This window comes from Embiotoca jacksoni, unplaced genomic scaffold (assembly GCF_022577435.1).
Source record: "Embiotoca jacksoni isolate LCO1_2020_lvr unplaced genomic scaffold, fEmbJac1.0.p SCAF_14, whole genome shotgun sequence".
NCBI lineage: Eukaryota > Metazoa > Chordata > Actinopteri > Embiotocidae > Embiotoca > Embiotoca jacksoni.
Window position 1 is genome coordinate 8,652,634 of NW_027185274.1, and position 27,905 is coordinate 8,680,538.

The 27,905-nt window shown below is 41.6% G+C and overlaps 2 protein-coding genes and 1 long non-coding RNA gene across 5 annotated transcripts in view; 1 reads left to right on the plus strand and 2 right to left on the minus strand.

The window, feature by feature from the left end:
- Window positions 1-12,701, minus strand: part of rasa2 (RAS p21 protein activator 2) — a 30,931-nt gene extending 18,230 nt beyond the window's left edge. The window contains exons 1-5 of the mRNA XM_069147848.1: window positions 12,514-12,701; window positions 9,261-9,384; window positions 4,793-4,896; window positions 4,600-4,694; window positions 2,104-2,180 (exon numbers count right to left, since the gene is read on the minus strand). Coding sequence (XP_069003949.1) covers window positions 2,104-2,180; window positions 4,600-4,694; window positions 4,793-4,896; window positions 9,261-9,384; window positions 12,514-12,571 — 458 coding nt within the window. The 5' untranslated portion in view covers window positions 12,572-12,701. The remainder of the gene's footprint in view (window positions 1-2,103; window positions 2,181-4,599; window positions 4,695-4,792; window positions 4,897-9,260; window positions 9,385-12,513) is intronic.
- Window positions 12,702-13,600: 899 nt separating this feature from the next.
- LOC138197199 (uncharacterized) lies at window positions 13,601-22,699 on the plus strand. The gene is made up of 4 exons (XR_011178192.1): window positions 13,601-13,691; window positions 20,735-20,790; window positions 21,662-21,822; window positions 22,609-22,699. It is a non-coding gene; the product is annotated as an uncharacterized lncRNA (long non-coding RNA).
- zbtb38 (zinc finger and BTB domain containing 38) lies at window positions 14,954-27,547 on the minus strand. 3 transcript variants are annotated; one of them, XM_069147845.1, is made up of 3 exons: window positions 27,407-27,547; window positions 26,557-26,830; window positions 14,954-19,360 (listed from the first exon to the last, which is right to left on the minus strand). In XM_069147845.1, exon 3 carries the CDS (start codon window positions 19,358-19,360, stop codon window positions 15,662-15,664), a length of 3,699 nt encoding a protein of 1,232 aa, XP_069003946.1. In that variant the 5' UTR covers window positions 26,557-26,830; window positions 27,407-27,547; the 3' UTR covers window positions 14,954-15,661. The 3 variants fall into 3 exon arrangements, with proteins under 3 accessions (XP_069003946.1, XP_069003947.1, XP_069003945.1); XM_069147846.1 differs by lacking the exon at window positions 26,557-26,830; XM_069147844.1 differs by lacking the exons at window positions 26,557-26,830; window positions 27,407-27,547 and adding an exon at window positions 22,380-22,621.
- Between the last annotated feature and the right edge of the window lie 358 nt (window positions 27,548-27,905).

The following is a 27,905-nucleotide window of genomic DNA, read 5'->3' on the forward strand; positions in this document are numbered from 1 at the left end:
AACATGCATAGTAATGGCAGATCTAAAGACATAGTAAATTACTTTTACCCAAATAAAAATCCGATTTAACTCAAGCATACAATATTTCAGCCACCACTAATGCTGCTGACAACGCAGTCCTTTCTATATAAATCTATTTCTAATATGTTGTGATGTCCTACATATTTTCTAATAACCGGATCCTTCCTAATGATGCAGCAATAATTACTGCGTGTTGTATTTTTTTTAGCATTAAATCAAAGAAATTAGAAGCAACACTAGAGGCAGAAGGCTAACACGTTGCTTATGAAGTTTACAATGACTATGTTTAGTTGTTGTCCAGTTTATGGATTTAAGCTCCATTAATCTGATATCAATTGCTAGCATCACTATTTCAAAAGACATTGCTGCCCTTCCTCCATTCTCAAACAGGCTGGTAGGTGGAGTATAAAGTGTGCATGAATATAAAACAGCCTTCCTTTAGAAGTAGCGCTTTGCCCTCATGTTTGACTTGTGTCACACAGGGTGCACTGCTTTTTTCACAGGTGTTTCAGATGACAACAAACAGACACTGCAAGCACCATAAACAGGATGTGGCTGCTGAGGAGGAGCCCCCGGGGAATAAGAATAAATGCAGACCATCGCTAAGTGAGGCCAGAGGGAGAAGTCAAGCAGCCGAATGTCAGGATGTTTGTGTATCATCTACCGGGGTGTCATGACAATATTCCCTACAGCCTCCTTTACATCCGTCTTAACTCAAGCCAGTTAAGCTCTGTTTGGACCATCCCTGGTGACTAATCAACACTGCAACTGCAGACTCGAGGCGTTCGAATGATAAGCTTTTCACCTTTGATTTCCACTTCGCTACCTTATCTGATCAAGCTGATGTAAGGGCATGCATGGTTTATCTCCTGTGCACAGGTGGTCAGAGCTGACAGTGAGCAGGTTTAGGCAAACAATCTGAGTGACACAGTGAATGACAGCAGCAGAAAACCACAACAGTTGCAGTGTGAGAAGCACAGGCTTCCGGCTCAGATGCCATCACTTCCTCTTCATCCGCTTGCTCTCCAAACATGAATGAAGGAGGTGCAAAACAACATACGTAAACAGCACGACTAATGTGCAGTTTACAAGCTCAACCTAATCCTTCAATCAGCGGTTTCTTTTAACGTCCTCTCACGTCATCATCTGCCCATATCAGTTTGTTTGTAACGACTTATTAATGTGAAATGTATAGCAGGGAAGTAAAAGGTGACAGATAAAGTAATATTGTGACACACACCCACACACACACAACCTAAAACAAACTACTGAGAGCTAAGATTGGCAAGTGATATACTATTTTTGATAATGACTTTTAACACGTTTCTCACTGGTTTCTTATCAATAGAAGTCTTTCTAACTATTACAAATATGTTTCCAATATGCATACAGCTGAAACAATAAATTTACCATAGTTTTCCTGACAGATTTTAAGACAATAAGAAGTTATAAACTTGTGCCTGTAATCACTGGGGAAATGTTAGCGACTCAAAATAGTTTGGATGTGGTCACTGCAGCTCAGAAGAGCGGAGAAACAGTTACAGTTATTATTGCCTCTGACATAAAAGTACAATATAGATTTGGTAAACTCCCATCAAACCATAAAAAAATAAAGTCTGAGAAACATCAAAGCCGATAACAATTACCTTCATGAGTCAGTATTTATTTGTTTGAGTCCTGACTGTTCGCCTTATGTATCCCCTTCTTCATGTGTCTCATATTGTCTCTCTAACTGTCCCCTTTAATTATATTATTTCAGCCTCAGTCTAGTTCTGTGACTTGTTTACATTTGAATGTAGCCTACGTTTTCTGTCTACTTTCTGTACTTAAGATATATATACGCAAGATACATGTAAATATATGTATACGTAACCCTGTTAGGTAACTTCAGCACAAACTTGTTGCGGTAAAAACAAACTTGAACACTGCGCTATCAGGGTTTGATATTCAGCCAGAGGAAACACTCATTTTGTTCAATTTTCGGCTTTTAAATCCTGCCAGTTTTCAAAGTTTCAGACTGCAAAAGACAACCAACTGTATCAGAGCGCACTGGATTGGCAACGAAGGGATCTTGAAACTCACCGGACTACTAAGTGTTGACCGACTGAGCCGTTCTCTGTGATCACTTCATTCAATCGCATCTCCAGGTGAACCTTACCCTGTAAATCATGAGGAGAGCAGACAGAGTTTTGAGAAGTCACAAATTACTCAAATCACGAGATGTCAGTGTTACATCAAGACACAAGTCAAAAGTTTGAAGTCAAATCCTGAGTTAATGTGAGGGTTGTAAAAGAAGATAAAAGTGTGGATTGTAGTGCAACAGCTTTATAATAATGCTTTTCTTTACGCATTTTGTTTGTTCCAAGTTGCACATCTCTCAGGGTTGTATTTCAAATTGCTTCTTTTTACTCTCTGGTGTTAGTCCGAGACCTGTGGCACTGCTCCACTTCGTGTTTCATCTTGTTTTAGGTTAACGAAGGTGTCACGTGTGACAAGAGCCACAACAGCTGTGAATTTTGTCATCACTCGAAGAGATCTTTACGGGGTTGGATGTGGTGAAGACTGCTGGTCCCCTCTTCGGAAGTGTCAGAGAGAAACAGAGAGAGACATGCAGAGCGAGAGAGTGAGCAGCAGAGAGAGAGAGAGTGTGAGAGAGAGAGAGAGAGAGAGAGAGAGAGAGAGAGAGAGAGAGAGAGAGAGAGAGAGAGAGAGCTAAACACAACGCCCCCACACTTGCACTCTGTCTCTGCAATTCAGCATTTGGCTGAGATGGTAGTTCTTTCTGATGCAAGATAGGCCTTTGAGCCAATATCATTATAACTACTTTGCAAGGGTCCACATGAGCCAATATCTTCAGCAAATGAACACTCACATCATAACTTCGACCCATTACCTGCAGGGTTATATTATGATCGAAACGGTGCACCGTCGGAAAAACATTGTAGTTTTCTCCATTAACTGAGCGATTTTACTGGAATATGAGATAATACTGCTCACCGGGTGCATGAGCAGCCTTTGTCTGGCTGCAAACCAAGTGAGAAAGGCACTGCAATAACACCTCCATCACTCACTGATGTAACTTTGCAGTTGAAAGTGTCTACTTGTGAGTGAATCAGTGTAGCGGCACATACCCAGAATAGTCTAGCGTGGGCTAATGGCAGCTAGAGTCAACATGTTAGCTACAGAAGCACAGAAGTGGTAGTGTGCTGTACTTTCATTCCACACAAGCAGACCACAAAAAACAACAACTATCTGATGAAAGAAATGTACAGTTGAATTAAAACGAACCACATACATGCTCTATATGCGACAGAAACCAGAACTACGCCCTCTGAAAATAATGAGCAATAAAATACTGACAGGAAAAAAGTGTCCAAACATGAGGCAGACAGTGGATTAAAAACACCTGATAAGAAAAGATTGTAGCTGGTAAGCTAACTTTTTTTTAGTTAGCTGCACCCATTTTTACAAAAAATAAACAAATCATTGCATTCACTTTAGCAGGAAATGACTTCATGAAATCATTCACAGAAAACAAAGTGGCATTAGTCATTACTTTTTCAAACCTTGGAGCGTTGAATTCATCGGGGTAGTATCTTCGGCTTTGGGCAAGTTGACACAAAACATTGACCACCTATGTTTAGGTAATCCGCAAATTCTAAGTAACTGTATTAAATTACATCAGACCACTTACATTTGCATGATAAAAACATTGTGGGAGTGAGTTTGAAGCTGGACTTTGAAGTAGTATTTCAAAAGTCTGGATAAAATTCTTGAACACAGTATTTGTCACCAGATCTTAAATGTTGGTTTTGGTCAAGTTTAAACTTGCAGGAGGCACGAATAATCCCTTCAGGGACAAAACGATGCTAAAATGGCACAAAAAAATATATTTTTTTTTGCATTAGTTGTGTTTTTTTTCCAATGCTGTGGGCCTAAAAAACACATGCTGACAACAATCTCCTCCTCGGGTTATTTTCACAATACACACTACAGTGTTTACAATGTACAAAAAGTTGCACTGCCTTCTTATCAGATATAGGATTCTGGTTTAGTCGCAGAAATATTTCACTTTCTTCAACGTACATGTCATGACATTAAGAGTCAGCCTGAAACATTCCAAGCTTCAATCTTTCATATTGGATTTCACTTTGCTGTAAGCAGACTACGACAGTGGGTTGTTGAGCTGCCGATGCCCTCGGCCTGTTAGGCAAAACAGGTGAATTTGTCTTGTTTTCAAGCTGTAAAGACGCATCAGCTGGGACAGAGACAATTAAACCGTATTTGAACGTGGAAATGATCTTATCTATATGCAAATTGGAGACCACATGCAACTGAATTTCCTGCTTGTTATGTTGGGGTTCTGCAATCTGTAAAAGCATGCGTTCTCTGTGTCCGAGGAGAGTGGTGGAGGCTCAGTAACAATAACTTTAGTCCCAACAACCAAGCATTTGGAAATTATAATCACACCCAAAATTTTATAAACTGTAATCAGGATCAGACAAGCTATAAATTGAGCAACATTTTGACATGACATGTTAATTATTTTCCAAAACACGGAACTTTCCAAGAAATTACCTGGACTTCTGAGTTAGGATCTACTGGCTGAAGGCTGAACCAGTGCTCTTTCCCACTGTATTTACACAGGTCATCCTTCCTGATGGACACCTTGCCTGAAAGGGCAAGCAAGCGCACACGCACATTAAATTACAACACATCCATTCATGTGAGAAAATACACCTGTTTAAGTGCCTTTCTGTACGCTACTTACCAACAGGTAGGTCCCTTTGGAAAACGCTCTTGGCATAAACATAGAAGGATAAACACTGAAACGGGCGAGGGATCTCAAAGTAGAAGTCCTCTCCGTAGAAAGGGCTGTTAATAAAGACAGAGGGTTAAATTAGCAAACAAGGTTTTGTCTTTTGGGGGAGAGAATATGTGTAACGGCTGGTGTACTCTGTGACAAACTGACCAGCTTATTCTCTCACGATTATAAGGGATTTGTTAAAGGAACGGTCTGAGCAGAAGGTGAACAACAGGGTGCTCTTATGACTCATCAGGGTTGAGGGGAATGCTCCTGGTATGTTGCAGGTTTAAATCTAACGCTTTTGCCGTTTAGTTTCCCCAAAACCTGTCTTGACATTTCCATAAGATGCGGTCAAACATCATGCAAACTGTGGACCAGTTATTTGTGAAATCTCTTGCGTTATAGTCGTGTGCCCTAATGAAATTAAAATGAAAAAGGAATGTAAAAACTTGTCATATGAAGACTTTCAGTGGGATAATTTCGTAACGATATACCATTATTTTGCAAATTACTGTACACAGATGATTTAAAAAAAACAAATAGTAAAACTGATTAAATTTGTTATTGAGTCTTTTCTTTTACACTTGAAGAGTTTTGTCTGATTTAATTCTGAGTGAAACCAGATAAAACATTGATTTTAGTATTTTGTCAATAATTTTGCATACATTTACCATGTTAGGATATAAATCTAAGTCATAAAAAAATATTTGTTTTAATACTGTGTGCGTCTTATTGCACAGCCCATTGCTAGTCACAATTACATTGTGAAAATGTGGTGGACTGGAAACTCTAAATTTACGAATGGAAATGTGAGCTGGGATTACACCGTTGTTTGACAGGTTAGTTTTGCCCGACTGATGAAGGTGTTGCAATATTATTTCTGGGATTGGAAATTTAGAGTTTCCAATCCAGCTAACCTGCATGTTTTTAAACCGTGAGAGGAAACCTGAAAACCCAGAGGAAACTTCGTCAGACCCAAACTCCAACAGCATGCGCTACGATACTGTACAACCTCTCCGAGCAGCAGAGCGGTTAGAGATCCTCTGCTCGGCGCAGGGTGGACTGCCCGGTAGGAGCTGGCAGAAACACAGAGGGCCCAAGCATCTGTGCCACTCAGTCCTGCCAACATAACTACCTCACAACCAAGACCGTGAGCCAGACAGCTTGATCTGACATAGCCAATTGTAGGTTAAGCACCACCTCGATGTACGTGCTGCCTGCAGATGGACCACCTGTCCCAAACAGACTGAACAGTACTTACACTGTTGGACAAACTGTTCATCTGAAGTCAAACTGCAATCCCTGTCTTTTGAATTAAAATTCCCGTTAAGTTGACAAAAGTTTGTAAATGGAGTGAAAATGCAGCATCAACGTAACGGACAGCTAACATGTACACAACTGGGTGGACAATTGCCTTGTGTAAATGTAGGCCAGTTATAAAATTAAAAAAACAAAAATACTTAGAAATTTCTTTTAATTTTTCATTTGTCATATGCCTTAATGAGTTTTATTCACAGTTACATTTCCTACATTTTAAAGAATTAAATCAGGAAATGCAAATGAGCCTGGCAAACAGGATTATGCGTGTTTAGGGTTGCCATTGTTCTAAAATGTTTGATACTGGTACCGATAACTTGACTTCAATACCGGCTCCTGAACGTTTTTTTTTTTTTTTCCATCCCTATTTTATCAAATCCATTTTCATGAAAAGAAAATAACAAAACACATTAGGGAACAAATCGTTAGTTTTCATGCAGTTTAGGAGGGGAGAGTGTAACCAAGGTATTCTCTGATAGTAACCCTGTCTGCGTTAATATTTACCTCGGTTATGTTTTTGGTGCGGCTTGTTTGTATGTTTGTCTATTTGTCAAATTTGTCTGCTTGTCAGCAGGATTACGGAGAAACTGCCATCTGATTTTCATGAAAATTGGTCAAGGAAAAATACGTTCATACCTCTGTGGAGCACTCGGGGGACAGTGGTCTCATGGAGGAGAACCACAACTGGTACAACTGTAACATCGCCACCAATGTAAATATATCCAGAGATATATAATTGCTGTGGTCGCAGATCTACATAGAAGAGGGACTTTTGGCCGAGGAGGTCTGTGCTCGTCAATAGTGATGACGGGAACCTGGTCCTATAGATCAGTCTCTCCACTGATGCCTCCCTCAACAGCGAAGTATCTTGCCTGACATTTCCACACTGGGCTTGGTCAACACGTCCAGTGTGCACCCACACATCCTCCTCAACATCACATGGAACTATGCACTTGTAGCCCCCCGCCTCCCCTCCCATCCCCTCCTTCTTCTGTACACACTCAAACATACACCCACTATGCTACCTTTACCTCTGTTGTCATCCTGGTTTCTGAATAATGTGAGAACGCCAGAGCCACTTGACCACAGCAGTTTGAACATGCCTACTTTATCCAAGAGATTAGCTACAATTAGAGCTTCCCTACAGCCTCGAAACAATTAGAGTCAGGAGCACAAACAAAAGGCATGAGTCAAGCACCATCAAATAAACAGTGGGCCAAATTTAAGTGATTATTAAGATGTGCTAAACAGTGGCTAAGGTAGCTGAGAGTGACACAGAGAGAAAGGCAGGGAGCGCGTGGGAGGACACACATCCTCAGAGACTGTAAAATCCTTTTGAACGGTACCGAAATCAGGAGAGATAAAAAAGAAAAAAGGAAAAAAAAGAGCTGTTGTGAAATACCTAGAGAAGGCAGGCCTGTGTTTACAGTGTAATGTGCAATGATGTCAATGTAAACCTGAGAGGTTTCCTGATCTCTCACACCTTTCTCTGAGCTGCTTGTGAACATGTAGTTATCGGTAAAATAGCTCACTTCAGTCCGAATCACTCAGTGTTTCCGTGCTGAACCTGTACCTGCTCTAACCCACACACATACTGTTCACAGCTCTGAGCCACGTATTGACAGTCTCTAAGACGTAATCAAACGACTGCATTAAAAATGGAAATTTCTTCCATGACAGCCATACAACAAATATAAAGGGACTACAGTTTAGTGCAAGTGTTTCCACGAGAGATTTTATCAACAGGATATTTCCGGTTTTTTAGCTTTGTTTTGACCTCTACTCTCAAAACTAACTGAAAACTATACTATTCACTAATAATTATGTGAACAGTTTGAATTATGAATTCATATGAGCATAACTTAATTACTCTTCTTCCTGTAACATAATTTGGGAGGTTATCTTTATCTTCATTTCACCAAAATGGCAGTTGAGAAGCCATCGCATTAGCAGATATAGGTTACAGGAAATATACACTGTTAAATGGTGTTTCGTTCTTATTTTCTAGCACAAAATGACTCTTAACTGTACATTAACATAACTGGGGCTAAAAAAAATAATTAAGGAGTAAAATACTGCGTTAAAAATAATCACAGATGACCAACTTTTCAACACATGAACAGTAAAAAAATAAAAAATCTAATGTGTCATGATAAATGGTAGCTTTGGAAGAGCAGCAAGTCCTCTGATTTGGACATTTTTACTGCAAAGTTATAATAACTGCCCTGAGGAGGAAATGGCATAAATAACCTGGTAAACCTGAAACCTTTTGCCTGCATATAAACAGAAAAATGTTGAGATGTTTTTGTATAGCCAGCATTACCTGCAATAAATGAGGTGTTCAATGACTTGACGTGAAAAAAGCCGAGGCTCCAAAACATTGTGAATAACAATGCAATGGTTTCCCTGTGAGAAGTTCTCGTCAAGCATCGCACTGACCAGGAAACAAATAAGGCTTTCATACTATTCATGCATTCTTTTTGAATACCCACATGTGTCAGTGTGCATTTTAAACTACGTCACTATTGGTAATTTCGCACTTTATACTTCTTCTATTGTTCTATATTAGACAGTGAGGTGCGACATGTTGTTGCCAACTTGCCATTTAACAAAAAAAAATAATTTATGACTACAGAGATTGTAAACTCCTGTGGACCTCTCAATTTCAAAAAAGATACGCAAAGCTCTCGTCGATAAAACGTCAGTAAGTATCTCTGATGTTGTAACATGATAACATTTTAAACTAGAATACAACTAATCTATGCTCAACATCCAAAAAATAAATAGCCTAGATATGCTAAGACATGGCATATCATATTTGAAAAAGACAGTACTTTTCTTGAGATTGTCAACTTAATATTTGTGTGTCCACCCCCTTGAAAAAAAGACTATTGCATAAGACATAATTAGCGCATAATTAAGGATTTGCACTTTGTATTTAACCAGAGTATGCATGTTTAATTTATATCTATGGACGTAATAAAAGTGTAATGTTTGAAAGTCTAGCTGTCAAACGGCAACCCTTACTGGAACGAAGACAATTAAGACGTTGGGCTCGGCAGCACTAATCAACAAGAACATTTCTCCATGCATGTCACAGGATTATCCTGCTTACCTGACGCTTTTGTCAAACACTTTAGTGCGGAACACCTCCTCTTGATCCAGACTTATGGTGCAAAAGGTGCAGAGATCCCTTTGACGATTTGGACCCGAAACTGGACCCAGGTTCTTAGCTTCACCTGCAGCACCAAGAGGAGAACATCATTATCATCCAGGCTGGCATCAAAATAACATTAGTCTTAACCAAATGAAGAAAAAGAAAAAAGACCAGTTAATTCTGAAAACACATTGGATGCAATCGATGATTTTAGAAAATCCTCAACCATACTGTTAATAATAACAACAAAACGATTCCATTTCTATCACTCCTTTACCTTTACAGTTATAAATAATGTATCCACTTTACATTAAACAAGGACATAACTTGAAGGAAGTTATATTTAGAACATGTATAGTATACCCTTTAACAGGTTCTGAGAACATAATTCATGCAATCAGGTTTCAGATTTAAAAAGAAGCTTTTCTGAATCAATATAACTAAATCCCAATCAATATAATGTGTGACTGTGATAATAATCAGTACACGTTTATAATATGGTTTGATGTTTTGACATCGTCATGTTCATTTGGGGACGTAGGGTGCTGCCAGTTGTTGGGGCAAGCTGCAGAGCGGATGTAGCTCAAGTAGACTTGAGACTCATATGTGGTTAAAAAGATGAAACATTGACTTCCTCACCATAACCAATGGCGACAGTACAGCGCTGATTCACAAATGACAAACACCATCGAAACACACACCACATCCAATATATTACAGGCCAACCCAGATTGTAAACCTCCAAGTCTGGTGCAACAAACACACAACAGAATACACCAAATGAGTGCCAGATACACTGAACCTGAAATGCTAACAGTCACTCGAACGCAGCACTATCAGTAACTTCACCCCGAGTCAGTCTTAAGAGTCCGATTTAGTGGATAAGAAGGACAATGGCAGTCAAAATTAGTCCTCTATCTTTGGACCAGTACCCTAAGCCCAGGCAGGGACCTAATTAAGAGAAGCCACCAGTGAGATCAGCTTTTTAACAAGCTATTAATAATGGTGTATGGCTAATCTTAGGGACTGCCAGTAAATACAGTCAAGTTGCCACTAAGCTTGGACGAAGATGACCTGGTGGGAGTAGAGCACACAAGCACATATGCATGCCGGCACAAACACGCAGCCTACTTTGGCCAAACAGTCCCGCTGCCATCTTTTCCATAACATTTCCACTAAAACAGAAGCATGTTACCCGGTGAAAACCATGAACCAAAGGGTCAAACAGCACGGCTACACAATACCCGTTTGAGCTGAAGGACTGCCATGTCAGTTTATCAACAGGCCTTTTTGTGATTTCATTCTGACAATTAAGCAAACACAGAACGTAAAGTATATAAAAGTGCACTGGCCATCTAAAAACTGCTGTAAGAACATCTTCGAACAATGCCACCTCTACTGATGTAGGCTGAAGGAAAAAGGACAAAATGTGAACAAGGAAGAATGAAGTTTCGTAAGACTGCAAAGTGAGTACATGCCATGCTGGTTCCTCTATTTTGTTCTGCTTACTGTTTTCTCATTAATTCATAGTAGTGAAACTGACATTTGTCTTCCTATTGTATGCCTATATGCAAACAAGACTTGCGTACTGGTTAGCTTATATTCACTTTCAGTAACTACACACACCCATGCCACATGTATGACAGTCTACCTCTACGCTGGACACATAAAATGTCTCCTAAGCACATATTAATAATGATATTTTGTCAAATATATTTTAAATGACAAGAGCAATAATAACTGGGTTGTTTTTTTTTTTGGTTTATTAAGGAAAACAAGCTTCTTTCAAACTGATTCCTCTTGATGACCGAATTTGGGCAAATTTAATACTAACCATAATCAAATCACCTCAAACACAGCAAGGACACTGCAGCAGTGGATGTAGACTAATAGATAAGAGAATAATAATAATCATATCTATGAATAAAAGAGCATGATGGAAACCATTTCAACATAAATCATTTGGGTATCCTGATACTAGCAGTGGCTGAAACGTTTGACGGGCGGCAGCCACAGACATCCAATTATTTATTTTTTTTGGCATAAACAACAATTATTGATTCAAACAGGTGCACAGCCACCTGGCAGGTAACAAGTTACACCTGCCCAGTGGATGAGGATGAAGATGCTGCCTGCTGAGGTATTAGGACTCTTATTAAAAGTGGGATTATTGTAAGATTTTAGTGACCACACGTATGCTTGAAAGATATAGTATTCGGTGCAGCAAGGTAAGACAAGTTTACTATTTCCCATTAGTGCTTTAATGATTAATTTAGAGGCAGATGACGATACATTAGTTTGATTTAAATGTTCCTTGATTAATTCCTTTTACATGCAGGTCGGAGAGGAAAGACTTGAGTGTTCACAGACCTGCAACGAGGCGATCTGACGAGACCGGACTCACTCACTCACCCACCATCAGTTAACATTATATTAACAAGCTTTAACGCGATAATTAGCGTTAGTAAGCGTGTGAACTTGTATGTTATCAGCTTCGGACATCGTAGGTGTTAAACGTGAGGTGTCTTTGACTGTGAGGCGAGAGTAGCTTCACCCTGAAACGGTGAGCGACCGCGACCGAGGTTGGGTCTTTATTATCCGTGCGTATCGTTCAAGCTTTCGCGTTTTCGCCGTAATTCGTGTTATTAGGAGCCGACATCGGATCAGATCAGGAGCCGACGTCAGATACCTGACAGGCGGTCAGATGTCAGCGGCGAGCAGCCGTGGAGCTGAATGGGTTAGCTCTGTGACGATGCTAGCCCACTTTTGCCACCAGCGTTTTTAACTTAGCGTACAGAGCAGCTCAACACAACAACAACAACAACAACAACAACAACAAACAAACAGGGAAACGGGCACTCGACGAGCTTCACCGCCTTGTGTGGAAACGCCGCTCGATGAATGAAAATCATTCGCAACAAGCTAGTAGCCCCCCCCCGCCACCCCGCTAGTATGCTAGGCTAACTTGACGTGAGGCACCAGCCAGCGGAGCGACCAGCTGAGGTTGCCCGTCTCTCTCGCTCTCTCTCTCGGCTGTCGATAGCACGCCGCGCCCCTCCGGCTTCCCGTCTCGCCTCTTCTACCGACCCCTCTCTCTCTCTCTCTCTCCCCCACCACCACCACCCCAACCCCACCTCCCCACCACCACCACCACCCCCCCCCCCCCCCCAGTGTGACACACGGTTAACGTCGGCTCGCCGGTCAGACTTACATATTTTACCCCGCAGGCTCTGTAATATCCGAATCGCAGCGTCGTCCTCTTCCGCCATGGTTCAGGGCTCGACTGCTCGTCGCGGCTCCGGTGCGCTTCAGCGCTGGTTTATCATATCCGTTTATGAATGCAGGCAGAGCGGAGGAGAGCCAGCCCCACTGCCGCGTCACGCCAAAAGGTCCCGTACTCACTCGGTTTGCCCCTGAAAGCGTTTGGAGAAATATCGAGCTTCCTCAAAAAAAAAAAAAAAAAAAAAAAAAAAAAAAAAAGTCGCGTTGGGCCAACACCGCAGTGTTGGAGGTGGTCGGAGTTACAGGAGGGATTTTTTTTTTTTTTAATTATTATTATTTATTTATTTATTTTTATTTTTTTAAGGTCTCCGTGTGGTATCGTTCATTACGCAACGCCTGCCGAGAACACATACTTTGACTTTGTGGAGCGAGCTCATCTCGGATAGCAGTGCTTTTTTAAGTTTAACCCTGTCCCGTCTGTGAGCTGGTGAGAGACAGATGTAAAGTGTGTCACCAGGTGAGAGGGGAGTTTAACTGCTCTGGAGACTCGTTGTTCCCCGAGGCACGCCGGCACGGCGGATTCAAAACATTTTATATTTTGAAGAACTTGCGAAGAGAAAGCCGGGAGAAAAAAAAACAACAACATTTAGAGCAAAAGCTGCAAAGGTGATAGCAAAATGGAGAACGACCCTTATCATTAAAATGTCTGCCAACATTCAAATCCACACAGGTAGCTGGTTTGTTTAGCTTCTCATGTGAAACCAGATAGCCTACATACATGTTTTTTTTTTTTAAAAGAGCATCCTGTAATGGCATTTTCACAGAACAAATTGTCACGTGTGATTGTGGTTGTGTCTTGCCAGGTTTACAACTTTTAGTGGTATAATTAATTGGATGATTCCTAATATGATACTTAGACCTACTGTAGAATTTACTCTGTACCAGTGAATTCATTTAGTAAACTAAGTTGTGGGCACAGATTTCCCAAAGCCCAAGATTTTAGATTTATAAACACAATGCATTTATCTAATCTGTTTAATCCTATTCAAATATGTCCTTAAAATGAACAGGCATATACGGTTTTCCTCTCCTCTCTTTCAAGGTGTTGCTCTTGGTTGGCTCAAATCCTCGCCACTGATAGCAGCAGGGAGCTTTTAAGGCAGTCAGGTACGCAATATAACTTTTAGAATCAGGTTCTATGTATTATTTTAGTCTCCTGTTAAAACATTGCACAAACAGCCTCACAAAATATATCCATAACCTCTGACCTAGACGTTATTCCTTATTAATGGTGCATCAACTCAAAGCTATGTGAGTGCTTTTAGTCTGCAGTTGCTTTTTACTGTTAAAGTTTAGTGACATGAAGATTATTCATGTAAATTATTTGATGACTTGGAAAGATTTTTTTATGAATGTCGTCAATCAATTATGATACGGTAAGATACAATATGATATACCTTATTGTCCCTGTGGGGGAAATGTTTCTTGGCCTAGTGTTGCTGCATTAGATAGAATTCTGCATTTTGGACATAACACAACAGTATTTATAAAATAAGATACACATGTGTGCCAGAAATAGTTCTTAACACATTTTAGTCAATGTATTACAGGATAAGAGACTGCACTTCACGTAAAAATAGACAATACATTCTAACACTTCAGACACAAATAAGACTACATTTCATATCTTAAAAGGCTAGAAGCTTAAAAACAAAATAAAGGACAATAGAAATATATAAAAGCTATGTAGAGGACATGTGCACTCTTGCAGTTGTTGAAATCGATATCGCTCCTTGCTACACGACTATAATGAAGATTTGACATTACATTAGTGCAGTTTTATCCTTTACTTATCCTAAAGTGCAGTTCCATTCAAATCTGAACGGAGTAGCATCTGTAACATCACATGAATTGTTGCTGTCAAGAGTTTTTAATACGTAATCTTTTATTAAACAATAAGGAGGGTTACGTCTGTGGCATTATTGGTGTGTAGAGCAGAACATCGTACCTACAATGTATGATCCATTCCTTACATCACACGCCCAGTCTTAGAAAGAGGTAAGGAATTCAGAAACATCTGGAAAATGTGTCTGGAGGCACCAACTCTAAATACAGATGCAGTTTGTGTGGAGGAATAAGGGAATGAACTTTTCAGATGGGCTGCAGGTCCCTGAAGTGCCACGAGGAGCAGATAACCACCATGTGGCTTTATATTTCGGACACTGCACTTGCCATTGAACAGGTTTTGTACCAATATGGCTGCGCAAGAACAATCTACACTTTAACTGGGTGATATCTCTGTAATTATATCATTACCAGCGGTGTCAGAGTTTCACTTTATTGTCGTGTTCATCAGTGGTCACTGAATGCTGTGAAATGATAGTCAAGCATTTGCTGTATTTTTGGTGAAGGACGACAGTATGTAACTGTTTAGAATATCAACAGTATTTATTTAAATATTTGTACAGGTTTTATACATATTAAACACACAAAAGTAGTAACTTTACTCTCAATGGTGCCGTGTGTTAATTAGAAATTAGCATAATACCAATGGTGCTTACAAATTAAATTAATTTATCAAAGTTTTAAACGAATGAATCAGCATAGTCTACCTATAAAGTGCAACTCACCATGCCCAGTTAACTGAATGGGAGATTGAGAAATGTGACTAATCATAAAATTCATAGTTTTCCTTCAGACTTATTTTTCAAAAGGTAAAGATGGAACCACACTATGTAGCTTTTCAGTTGTCCGACACATTGCAAATGCTGTTCTGATACCGCACACCATTTAAAGAGGCGTCACCAAGAGTCACGTCTTGTTTTTACGGAGTCTGCCTTACATGCATAGACAATGGGCAAAGTACAGTCAGTGTCAGGAAGTGCTATATTATCCAAACAATATCCTCAACAAAGGTGAAAACAAATCACTGAGTCATCGGGTTTGAGAGGGAAGAAATCACAGCTTACACTAATATTAGATCATCGTGTCTAGTCGTGTCCTTTCAAAACACTTTAATGAGCTTAGCTGTAGGGACAACATTACAAATCTTATCTTTCCTAACCAAAGCAGTGGCTTGAATTCAAATGTCATTCCCTTTTTCTGTTGCCATAGTTGGTTGCAGTCCTCAAAGATCCTTAAAAAAATGGCTCCTCTTTGCACACCCATTTCTCTGGAGTGTGTATAGAAATGTGAGCAGCTTCAGAGTCATTTCTTCTAAACAGTTTACTGGACTTCTCACGGTCATTGTGACTGTTTGTTCTTGGTCCCATCAATGTATCCTTGTTGCCTTCACTGTCTTTGTCACAGGCTGGCTTTTTTGAAATGAGATGCATAGAGTGCTTCGCACTGGTCCGCTTTTTTGCTATTTTATGTTTCACCTTTGAGGGTGTCAGGGAAAACAGCGGGTCAATGCATGGACTTTTAATGTTGCAATATGACACATCTTGGTGGGTAGTCAAAGACATGTCGTCAGTCGTATCCTCGATTTTAGGCTTACTCTTATCAATGGAGAAATGTTCTCCTTCCACCCTCTCACACTGTACGTCGGTGCCCTCTAGATTGTCACTGTCTTCTGTTTTGATGGTGTGTTGTTTGCTGTCTTCACTCAGGTGTGCTGAGTATTTAGAACATGGTGAGAAGTTGTCAGAATGATATCCCTCCTCATTGGCCTCCTTGTGTTTTTTCTCGTGGCTTCTCTTGGTCGCCAGGTAGAGAAAACGCTGAGGACAGAACGAGCAGCGATACTTCTTCTCTGGGTTCGGGCTCCGTGGCGTGTTGTCAAAGCAGGAGCCGTTTTCCATACAGCTGTTACAGATGTAGTCACCACCGGCAGGTGCCTCGCCGGGGGGTCCTTGTTTTCCACAGGTGCGGCAGAAACATGGGTGGGAACCAATAACATGAGCTCTCAGACCGGTCTCTGTGATAAAAGAGCTGTCACAGATGTCACAGTTGTAGGTGGCCCTCGGGCTGCAGTTCCTGCTAAGACTGTGTTTCACCCCTGTGCCACTGCCTGAGATGCTTTCTTCTGCCAGGCAACTACTTCTATCAAGGTGGACCGCGCTGTCAGCACTTCTGTTTGCCAATGTTTCCGGATAATGGTGAAACAAAGCTCTTCTGTGCTTGTATCTAAGCTTCTTCCTTTTCTTTTTAGCTTTGTAAGAATAGTAGGGGCGCCAGAGCTTATCGGCCGTGTCGCAGTCATTGGAGTCATCGTATGTGTCTGCGGTGGCAGTGGCCTCTGCTCTGAAGCGGCGCCTTGGACTGGCTGAGCTTTCCCTGGTTGGAGTGCACTGACCTGGGCTGTGCTCCTCATCCAGTTCTCTGATTCTCCTTTTCTTTCTGGGGAAGAGCTTAGATCCTTTGATTTGCCGGCGGATGATGGCTTCATTGCCTATTTTCACTGTTATCTGACAGAGTGGCATGTCAACACTGGCCACAGATGGACCCGGAAACGCCGGTTTGGCAATATACGTTTCTGTTTTTGCCCCCACCATTTTATCGTGCACCAGATTCTCTGTGCCTGACTTAAGTATCTCCTTGGTCATATCCTCAACTTTCTTTGCAGAAGCTGACAGCTCACCTAACTTTTTAACAGTGCTGAAGGAGCTAAAGAATGGCACACTATGACTGATGTGCTTTGAGTTCATTTGCATTGGTGGATCATCTTTGTAACCTGCAGGAGACTCTGTATTGGGTTGCACAGAGAAGTTGCTGTCATAGTTAATAAAGGTTGGATCTCTGTTCTCAGCTGCTTTTCGTGTGCCTCCCCGAATTTCCAACTCGCTGTTCGGACCAGGGTCAACATCTTGGTCACACGGCTTGTCAAAGTTGATGCGAGGCATGACAGGTGAGACCATCTTTGTGGTCGCCATGAATGTCAGAGGGAACGAAGCAGTGTCCGTGTGGCCGATCAGACCGTTGTCCTCAAACGGAGGGATGAGAGAGCTGCTGTCTTGTGAGGATTGATCCCCTCTTTCAACATTCTCTGAATATGTCTGACTGTACGTCTTGTACTGTCTCTTTCTAAACTTCATGGGCAGAAGCCTGTAGAGCTTGATTGGATAAACACTGGCTCTCAGTCCGCCGTTGGCAGATTTTTTCTTAACAGCGAGGCTGGGATCAATGCCATGAAAGGACTTCTGATGGTTCTTCAAGATATAGTATGTCATGAATGTCTCCAGGCAGAAAATGCATTGGTATCGCCGTTCACCTGTGTGCCAGATTTCGTGCTTAGTACGATACTCTGCCAAGGCAAACACTTTATTACAATAATGACAGGGATATGCCCGTTGCCAGGAATGTACATTCTCGTGCCGCTTCAGACTGGATAGGGTGACATAGACCCGTTTACACACACTGCAGTTGTATCTCCTGTGACTACCAACTGGCTTCACTGGCTTCACTGACTTCACTGGCTTCACTGGCTTCACTGCCTTCTCCTGCTGCGGAGGCTCAAATTCGTCCAGTTTAAGGGGCTTTGGCGTGCAAGGGCTGGAGACGTCAGCAGGAGGAAGCTGTGTCATGATGCTCTCCGTGTCTGACCCGTCGTCTGGATGGTGGTCCACCTCTTTAGCTGATATGTCCCGGATGTCTAGTTTAGGCGGGCCTCTCATGGCTCTGGGACAGACCTGCTCGTGGTTGCGCAGCCGTTTAAGATGTATAAACTTTCTGTGACAAAACTTGCAAAACAAATGACTAACAAAGCGCTTTTTATGCACCTCGGAGTGAATGGTGAGAAGAGCTTTATTTGTGAAGATCTCTGGACAGTGCTCGCAGCCGTAGATTGAAATGCTGTCCTCTGTGTGAGGGGAAAGCGTTGGTGGACCTAGCTCCACTCGAGCATTGTCGGTGGCCATAGGTAGTCCTGTGTCTGTATTTTTTTCCTTTTCTGCCTCTGAAAAAAGTGGAGGTGGTGTCATGACTGCAGCAGGTGCCGCATTGACACCATCGGTTAATGTGGGGGTCCCTGTATTTGGTTTATCTGCTTGTGGTTCAGCTGGTGTTGGAAGTATACTTCTACCCAAAATGCCTCTCAGTCTGTGGCGCTTTTTGAGAGGGCCTGTGTTCCTGTAAATGAGTTGCTTTGGCTGCAACACAGATGGCTTACAGACCCTCTTGTTGTCCCACTGGCTGCCATCTTTGCCTTCATTGGTTTTGTTGACTGCGTACGAGTGCTCTGAGAGGGCATGGGTTGTCTCGTTGTTTCCGTTGAAGCAGGACGTTGTAGGACAACTGGGTGGGAGCGGTCCCACATCTGGCGACTGCCTTTCTCTGTTTGTTTGAACCAGAGGGGTGAAAGGATCATTCCCAGGACACACTTCAGTGATAGAGAAGGCATTGGTGATGCGTGGGCCTCTGGCACTGTCTATCTCCACCGGCCTGGGCGCTTCCTTCTTTGTCGTTTTAGACACTGGGCCTGTGCTGGAGTCTGTGGATTTAACACACTCATCCTGCCTCTCTTCAGCAAGCTTCTCTAGAAAAGGAATTCCAAGTCTTTTTCCAGCTGCTACTAGCCCCCCTGTGTCCTCTGCACCAGATGGGGTCACCTTTGAGCAGTATATAAAGTTGAGGATACTAGCAAAAACCTCAGACTTCAGGTCCATCAGCTCCAGCACTTGGCCAGAGCTCCAAGTCTCAGAGGTCGTCAGAGCGTTCCTGAAGTAGCCGCTGCAGGCTGCCAGGATGTTCTTGTGTGCCCGAAACTTGACATCATCCACCACAATGGTAACGTCACAGAAGAGGCCCTGCGAGCGCTGCTCATTGAGCTTGCTCAGTACAGTGAGAGGATGAGCGCTATCCATCAGGTTCTGAGTGCATGGGGACACCACAGTCATCTGGAAAAAAGGACAAAAAATAACTACGTCAGATTACTGTAAAATGGAGAATCGCACTGTTTTAAAAAAGATCCAGAAGTTTGTACATGTTATGTCTGAAAATATTTTGAGCTCTTCTTGTGTTTGAACACTAGATGGCAGTAATGTCCTGGCAGTTGAGCTCCGCTGTCAACAGTCTGGTCAACACTTCTGGTGGCTCAAACCATCACAACCTCCATCCCATGTAAAAGTCCCTATATACAATTTAAACCACACACTGAGTTTAATGCAAACTACATACTGTATTGTAAACTGTGGATGCCTTTTTGAACTGTTTCAAGATTGTGCCGTCACTATCTGAAGTCTCCTCCGTTTCCTTCTTTTTCTTGTTTCTCCTGTGTCGAAGAGTAACGACTCTTTTGATATTTGGAGCTGTAAACCGTCTGTCAGTGCTGCAGTGCGGAGGGATGATTACTTTGAGAAATGGATTTGTGTTTGAGAGGAAATTCACTCAAATCCCAGCTCCCAGTAAATATGTGGGAAGCCATGTTAAAACTAGAACATGCTTTAAGCAAGACATTGAACTCCCAAATGCTGCACCGGCGCTGTTTAGTGGCCTGCTGGGTGCACTACAAAACAGTCTGGTGGGAAAGTATCACGTAGTTACCGTAATAGCGCATTTTAACTTGAGTTTATTTTTAAGGGTGTGACTAAATACGTGCCAAAACAGTTGCCATTGACCTAAAATTGCACTGTGATGGATTCCTTTCCATAAAGCCTCGACCAAATGTATGACACTGTCTCAGTTACTCTCTGTAATCTCATATCCGATCCCTTGTTTTATGTCCTTGGATTAACTTGTTTTTCATACATGAAAATGACGTGTCATAAACAGGTCAAGTTGATAAAGTACTAATCCTACAACACAGTCATGAGAATACTGTTTTTTCTGCAAACAACACTGGTGTGCACCTGATATTCTCACTCAGACAAACATTTTTTCAAAAAATTTCACTGATTATAATTTAATTTATTGGTACACAGCTGTGTGATGTCCCAGCTGAGGAAAAGGACCTGTTGTAGAGTTGTCAACCTATTCTAAATACCGAGGTTAATATGAAAACGACACACGGACAATTATGCACTGATGAGTCGCTCCCTTCTTTAGTTGTCTGTCAGTCTGCAGTGGCATTTTTTCACTTGTGTCACATGAAGTTGCTGTCAATGCTTAACTACAAGGAGACATTAATGTTTAAAGACGGAAATGTAATTTAAATAGTACATAATCGGTGCTTTGAAAAGCAAAAACATTACAACATTTTCAGTTGACTTGCTAATCATATTGTAGTTAAAGAGAATAACATTGTCTTTGGGACACACATCTTTGTCTTTCAGTCACCCCACACTGGAGCACAGAGCTGTCCTGAGAATACAGGCAAAACTCATGTCTGGTAAGGAAGGGATTTGCATACCGTTTGTATATTGACAAAATAGCTTTTGTAGCTTAAGTTTGATTTTGATAGTAAAATAAAGTCATCTGCCAACTGCATCTCACAGAGGAAGGTAAAGTTCATTCATTCCTACGGAACTCCCAGAGGATGTATCACCCAGTATGATGTCCCAACTGTGGCCTACTCATATCAGCGTCAGTGTGGTCTGAGTCTATAGTGAGTCAGTTAGCGTGCCTGACATAGCAGGCTGACTGTATCTGTAAAAGACAAAATCACTGATGAATCACCAAACCTGCATCAGTGCTATTTAAATGTAGAATTTAAGCTCAGAAGCTACTCGAGCGCATTATTACTATTTATTTTCATCTTTATGGCTGCAGTGAAAGTCAGACAATGATTGTACAATTTAGCATGAGACCTTTACTGTCTTTCTGTGACGATGTTTTGGGTAACTGTTAATGGAGGCAGCGGTGCTGTGTTTAATGTCTCTCTCTTATAAAAACAAAAAAGGAAAAGGTTTAATTTGCCTTGATCCATATGAGATTTTGTGTATGCAAATAATATTTTGAAGATGTTAATCCGTTATCCAACAATATCAGTTATATTCAATTAACGGGAAGTTCAGTTTGATATTTAATATTGCTTCATGTTTGCTCATTTTTATCTTGGGTATTATGCACCATTTGGAGCTATGTTGTTGTTGATAAATGCACAGTATTGTTTACTCCAAGGGCAGGTGGGGGGTGGGTGATTAATCACTGATGTCATTTTGTGTTTATTTGGTGCTCGTGCAACAAATACAATATGGCCGCCGTTCTTTAAAACCTCTCAGACTGATGAAGCACAACCACCCTCCTGCCTTCTTTCTCAGACAGGCCTCCGTTGTCATGGCAACATGCTATGGCGCAGCACTTATTGGGATTCGGCTGGATGGCAATTGACTGTATTAGCTGTCGGGGTGATCGGTGCCCTCTCTAACATCCTGCCGATTCTGAGAAGCTGCAACACACAGCAATCTGCAGAGCAATCGAGGTTTGCTTTTGTCTCCGCTTGAGTATACTTTGTGTGTGTGTGTGTGTACTGCTCTGTGTGTCTTTGTCTGCACCAGAGAATGGACTTTTTCATCTATCACATCATCATCATAAGTACGAGTGATGTGCCATGCATTTGTACTAATTTCTCAGTTTGTGCTCTTTTGCAAAACAGTGTCATCATGTCTTGTAGGTTGCTATTTTACTTTACCACATTCATTTTGCAAAATTTGAATCAATTGTTGTGGTTTTCTTGCCACCACATGCTGAGCGGAAATGTATGAATTTGTCACCCGTTCTTATGAATTTTGCCACACCCAACCTAACCTTAGTTTACCATCAAAGCCTATGTGAAGTTATTTTTTTTTTACATCTTTTTCTGTAAAGTAAAAATCCCCACATACCAAACCACAAACCAAGAATTGACAGTGCAGCATACATACAGTAGTGTTAAACAAAGAGCGAAATGTCTAAGCAAAAGGCACTTCACGCACCTCAGCAAAGCATACTTCCGCAACAAAACAGGTTAGAAATTGAGGGAAACCATGCAAAACATACCTTAGTAAATCAGAGAAAATGATGCAACGCGAACAGGAAGCAATGTCATGCAGTATCCAGTCATGCAGTAGCCCTATATATACCCAACTATACATGAAAAGCAGTTTCGTGAGAGCAGGGCGAAAGTATTTTTTTTTTTTTTTTCTATGGTGGTCGCTGAACAGTGGTGTTGTCAGAAGCAGAGCTTTTTCTGACGTCTTTCTTCCTCTCCCTCCCTCTCTGTGTGCAGATGACTCCAGCTCCAACGTCCTTTGCCTCTATCCATGCAGCCCAGGTCCTGGGCTAGATCTGCCCTGCCCTCCTCTGACTGTCCCTCTTCTGTGCTATTACATCTATAGGAATAACACAGTGTACAGCGTGTAGCTAAACCAGAGTGAGAGTCTGCCTTCGTGCTAGCTGGGCAACTGAAGCTTTCGCTCTGGAGCCACTGAGCAGGAAACGCAACTTTTATTAAGCATGGCAGAGGGCTGTAGGGAGAGCGGAGCGATTCAGGGTGCTACATCACACACCAGCTCTGTGCTCGATTCCACCGTCAGAGGAGAAAACGCTAAGCTGCATTGCTGTTAGCAGCATAGAGTGAGGAGTGCTCTTCCCTACAGCAGATGCTGTATTAAATCTCCCCGGCGCCACACCAGCTAGATCCCAATGCAGCTCGACGGCGACCAAAAAGGAAAATAGTCTTTGCATGAAACAAAATGATCTCGAGCCCACGTCCAAAGATGCACCTTGAATGCATAACGCGAGACCATCTGTTTGATGCTTGTGCACACAGTCTCTGCCTGTGCAGCAATACATTACACCAGAGCCCTTCGTCTCATGCTTATGCAGTCACTGTGGTTAGGTAATGCAGAACACAGACTGCTGTCCGATGCTGTAGCAAAGCGGTCACAGGACAGATGTTCATCACTCCCTTTTTTCTTACATTTCATGTGAGCATGCAAGCTGAATGCGAGGCTGAGTGGAAAAAGAGTCCTGCCATCAGTGGGGTATACCTATATAGAGGCTGCTGATTGATGCAAAAGCAGCAGATGCGTCAGCACTGCAGACAAGGGGGAGGGGAGGAAGCCAAACACGACATGGCTCTGTGAGCCTCTCGCAGCCTCTGAGGACGGAGGCAACTGTTTTATTTACACGACCGAGTCGAGAGTCATATGACTCCTCATGCTGACGACGACCCGCTTTAAACCAGTTTCAAATCAATTTAATTTCATGGTACTGTTGACTTCAAAAGACAAGAAATAGCAGGTGCCATATCATTATTACTTTTGGCCCTGAAGGAAGGAAATGTGCTCTTCACGTGGTTTGTGCTGTCCTCCTAAAATACCCTCACTGATCACCCAAACCTTAAAATCTTTGTCGCTGCTGTCCAGTTCCCTTTTCTGTGATCAGTATATTACATCAAATTGGTTTAATGAATATACAGTGAACCACAGGCTCAGTCTTCTATTGTTGATTCTGACAGTTTTTGGGTGGCAAGATGGCCCACAGCTTTCTGCTAACTGTGTCAGAAATTAATAACTTGAATTTAGTTGTTGTCTTGTGTGAGTCCCTTAATAAAGATAACCGATTAATTGATTTAAGAGACACAGAAGGGTCCAGTCCTTTGGTCCATTGTGTTTACATTAATCCATTAAGGCTTTTGAACACTGCACTCTAAATATTCATGGACAACAACCCTAATTTCCCTTCAGTAACTATGCTTCACACATGACGGTAAAACAAATACGTGCTGAAGTAACACTAAAAGAATAATACTTTACCATAAAGATCTGAGAGATTACACGAAATCAGAGTAAACAGACCAAGGACCCAATGAAGTTCAAAGGTTTAAAAGGGTGCCCTCGAAAAGCACAGACGTACAGCAGGTAAAATGTCTTATATTTAACTTGCAAATTAATTATGTATAATTTTTGGAAGTGAAAATTGTTTAATAAACTTTTATTTTATTTACTTTTCACTACTGCGCTTCAACCCTCACCAGGGTTCATAAATGTAAGTGTTGCATTTAAGTAACAATAAAAGCATCCACTTCGAGGATGCAATCTGTCTGCCACAGTGTTATTACATAAAGGACCATGAAGACATTTATCACTGGCCTGGGCCAAATTCACAGCATGAATATTTGGGTGTCTCAATGTTCCAGTGAGGATTGTTTTCAGTTGTTGTATCCTAATAGGCGTAGATGTTAATTTTAGAAACTATTGGAGCAGCATTTAACCAATCAGTTTTGACCACAATATACTGAATGCTGTGCGCTTAAACTCTACTGTTGGAACAAACTTCAACATTATCGCATTCAGCCACCCCAACTGGTCGCTGATTGTTCCTCCGATACCACGGCGAATACTAAAGCTGTTAAAAACAGTCATGCGGAGACAGGCTGATATATTGCATCAAATACAGTATATCAATAAGTCCCTATGTTGAGAGTAAGAAATAGATTCATGTCACAGAGATGGAGATGAGAAACATCAACCAATTCTTACTTTGAGCAACTTTAAATGTTCGCCATATAGAATATTTATAAGCTCAAATCTGCAGAATCCGTTGTGATCCATATGTTTTTAGAGGACGTGTATAAGTTTGCGTGTTTGTTTATTGCTTGCTGACATGTTTGTCAGAACATTCTTGAGATTCTTCTGTCATGCAGAAATCATTACAAGTTGTTGTCCAATGAGCTGTGCAAACTATTTGAGATATAACTAAACTTACAGACTGAAAAAGGCTGAAGAGAAAAGAAACAGTGTTAGTTTACACATGCTTACAAATCCTATTTTAAAACAGGATTTGGTGTCTTTATCCCCACAGGCTGTTAAGTGTAACAAGGTTTTGCACTTTATACTGTATGGCTGTGTCAACAACCTCAATTTTGTCCACGTTTCAACATCTAAATCTACATACTGTTCACTACATAAAACAGATGAATTTGTAACCTTGTTTGCGATGCCTTTACCTTTCAAGATATTTATTTTCTTCCTGGCATCACAGCTCTGTCCATTCATAGCCGCCACCTGTTGTTTTGTGTGTGTGTGTGTGTGTGTGTGTGTGTGTGTGTGTGTGTGTGTGTGTGTGTGTGTGTGGACCAATTTTGGTTTGAAACCTTGTTGTGAGGACATTTAGGCTGGTCCTTACAGCTTTAAAGGGTCATTTTAGGGTTAAGACTTAGTTGTGTGGTTACGGTTAGAGTTCGGTTTAGGTGAGAGGAAGTGTTGGGAGTTATGCACTTAGTCGGGATGGTTAAGGTTAGAGTGAGAGGCTAAGAAATGCATTATGTCAATGAGTGTCCTCACAGTTAGAAAGACAAATGTGTGTGTGTGTTTCTCAAATTCACAGCTAAGACAATGAAGAAGAAGTCAAAATAATAAATAAAACCCTAACTTCTTCTGGATGCAAAAAGAGAAGTAGGAAGTTTTCCTCAGTAGCTTTAATGACTTAAAATGGCTGCGGGTTTTTCGATGGTGGGCAAACTAATAGTTTCATCTTTATGCGATCCAGTCCCTCTCATGGTGTCCTTATTGTCCTATAACATAGCATAAACATACATTTGTGAGCATACTGTGTCCTGTTTACCTGATAAATGCATGAAGGCTGAAACACATCTGTGGTAATAAGCCAATAAAATCAATGGTCTGAAATCATTTTTAACTCCCAAACATCGTACTATATCATAGTGGACCATTTTACCCAGTGTACTACTTTTAACTACAAAAGCCTTCCTTCATAAGTTTTTATAACTGGGCACCAATGTTTTACAGTTTACAGGGTTTGAAATTATATTTATGTATTAAGCTTTCAAAATAGATTTCAAGCTAAACCGGAATCAAAACTGCAAATGAAAAAAGATCCCCTATCCTTATTTAAAGCGCCTCGACATTAGTCTGTTCAGTGGCTCATATTAGCTGTGCTGTATGCAGCCTTTTGCCATCTAGATTTGATCTCTCAGCTAGGATGTGCTCAAACACACAGGACAAAGTATGCAGGCCTCTGCGCCTCTGTGCTCTGAGCTCAGCTGCCGCTTGTAGGGACGCTCATCAGCAGGGAGGCATAGACTGCAGTACAAGGCTGAGTAGGCCTCATCCTCACTCTCAAAGCATTCACACTCTTAGCATACAAAGACACTCATCCCTGGGAGCACTTCTGTTGCAGTCGTAAAGCACTCATACTTGGAGTTGCCTACCAAAATGTTTCTGTGCTGAAGATCTTGCCGGGCCTGCCTCTGCCGCTGTAGAAGTCTCCCTGGTGTTTGTTTAGGAGTAGGAAAGGAGAGCGACTACCCGGCCCCCATTCTTCCTGTAGCCTAGATGAAGGCCTTCGCCATCCTCCCTCGTCACTGCTGTCTGTGGACTATGGTTCTGGCAGAGGTTCCCTGTTCCTGCTGTGCATAGTTGCCTTCAGGAGGCTGCTGCCACTGCTGCGTCACTCCCGCTGCATCACTGACCCACAAAGAGGAGCTGAGAAGGAGGGGTGGTGTGGTGAATGTGTGGAGTAAAAGGATAAGCAGAAAACAACCAGCACTGCCCGACACTGCTCCAACAAACGAATGGATCAGGCTTCCGCTCTGCCTCACTATGAGGCCTAGTTGCAGCTGTGGTATTCAGGAAGTGAGTCTGGGAGACAGATCCTTTATTGTTACGTAAGGAATATTTTTCCTCCTAAACTCAGCTGAGAAGGCGGTACCATAGGCTAATAATAGGACATGATACCTACCAGTCAGGCCCGTATGCAGTGTGTCAGATCACACCGACACCCAGCTATCATTTGGGCAGAGGAATATTCACTATTTAGGGGAACAGCCCTTTATGGAAACTACTTGCATTTTAGACTGTTCTGTTCCTTGCTGTGTGAACACAGGACATTACTTCTGTTTTGTTTCTAACTTGTCATTCTTATGTGACGTAAGAAACAATAATAAACAAACACAATACTTTAGTATGTATATATGTTGTCATCATTTATAATAACACATGTTGACTCTGGTCTACTAAGGTACCTGAAAACAGAAAAAAAAAAAAAAAAGCAGTGCATACCTTTGTCTTACTGTAGCTTGCTTGTACAGGTTTCGGCTGAGGACCAGGTTGTTAGATGATCTTACACACGTACATGTACAAGGCTTCAAATCCAGAATGTGTTGTTGTCTTTAGGCCTGGATATGGTAACCAGAACTACAGCACTTGTTTTGCACACGTTACCCAAGGGTTTATTTGCTTGATCCTCCTCCTCCTCCTCACATCATCTGACTCTAGTTTTCATTGACATGTTGCTCCCTCTGCTGGCTGCTACCGTGAACACAGCACTGAGATCAGACAAACCAGGCTGGCTGCAAGGCAGAGACAGCATTGAGGATCTGAGGGCCTTCAGCAGAGGGCGCAAACACAGTTCACTGGCAAATGTAAACAGGAAGTATATGTTGAAATTGACCATCAACCTCATGTGATGTCAGTAGGACTCCAGTTGCTTAAGGATTTTTTAGTTATATACTTTTTAGATCAATGTTCTACCAGTTTATAATCATACACTAAACGCGTT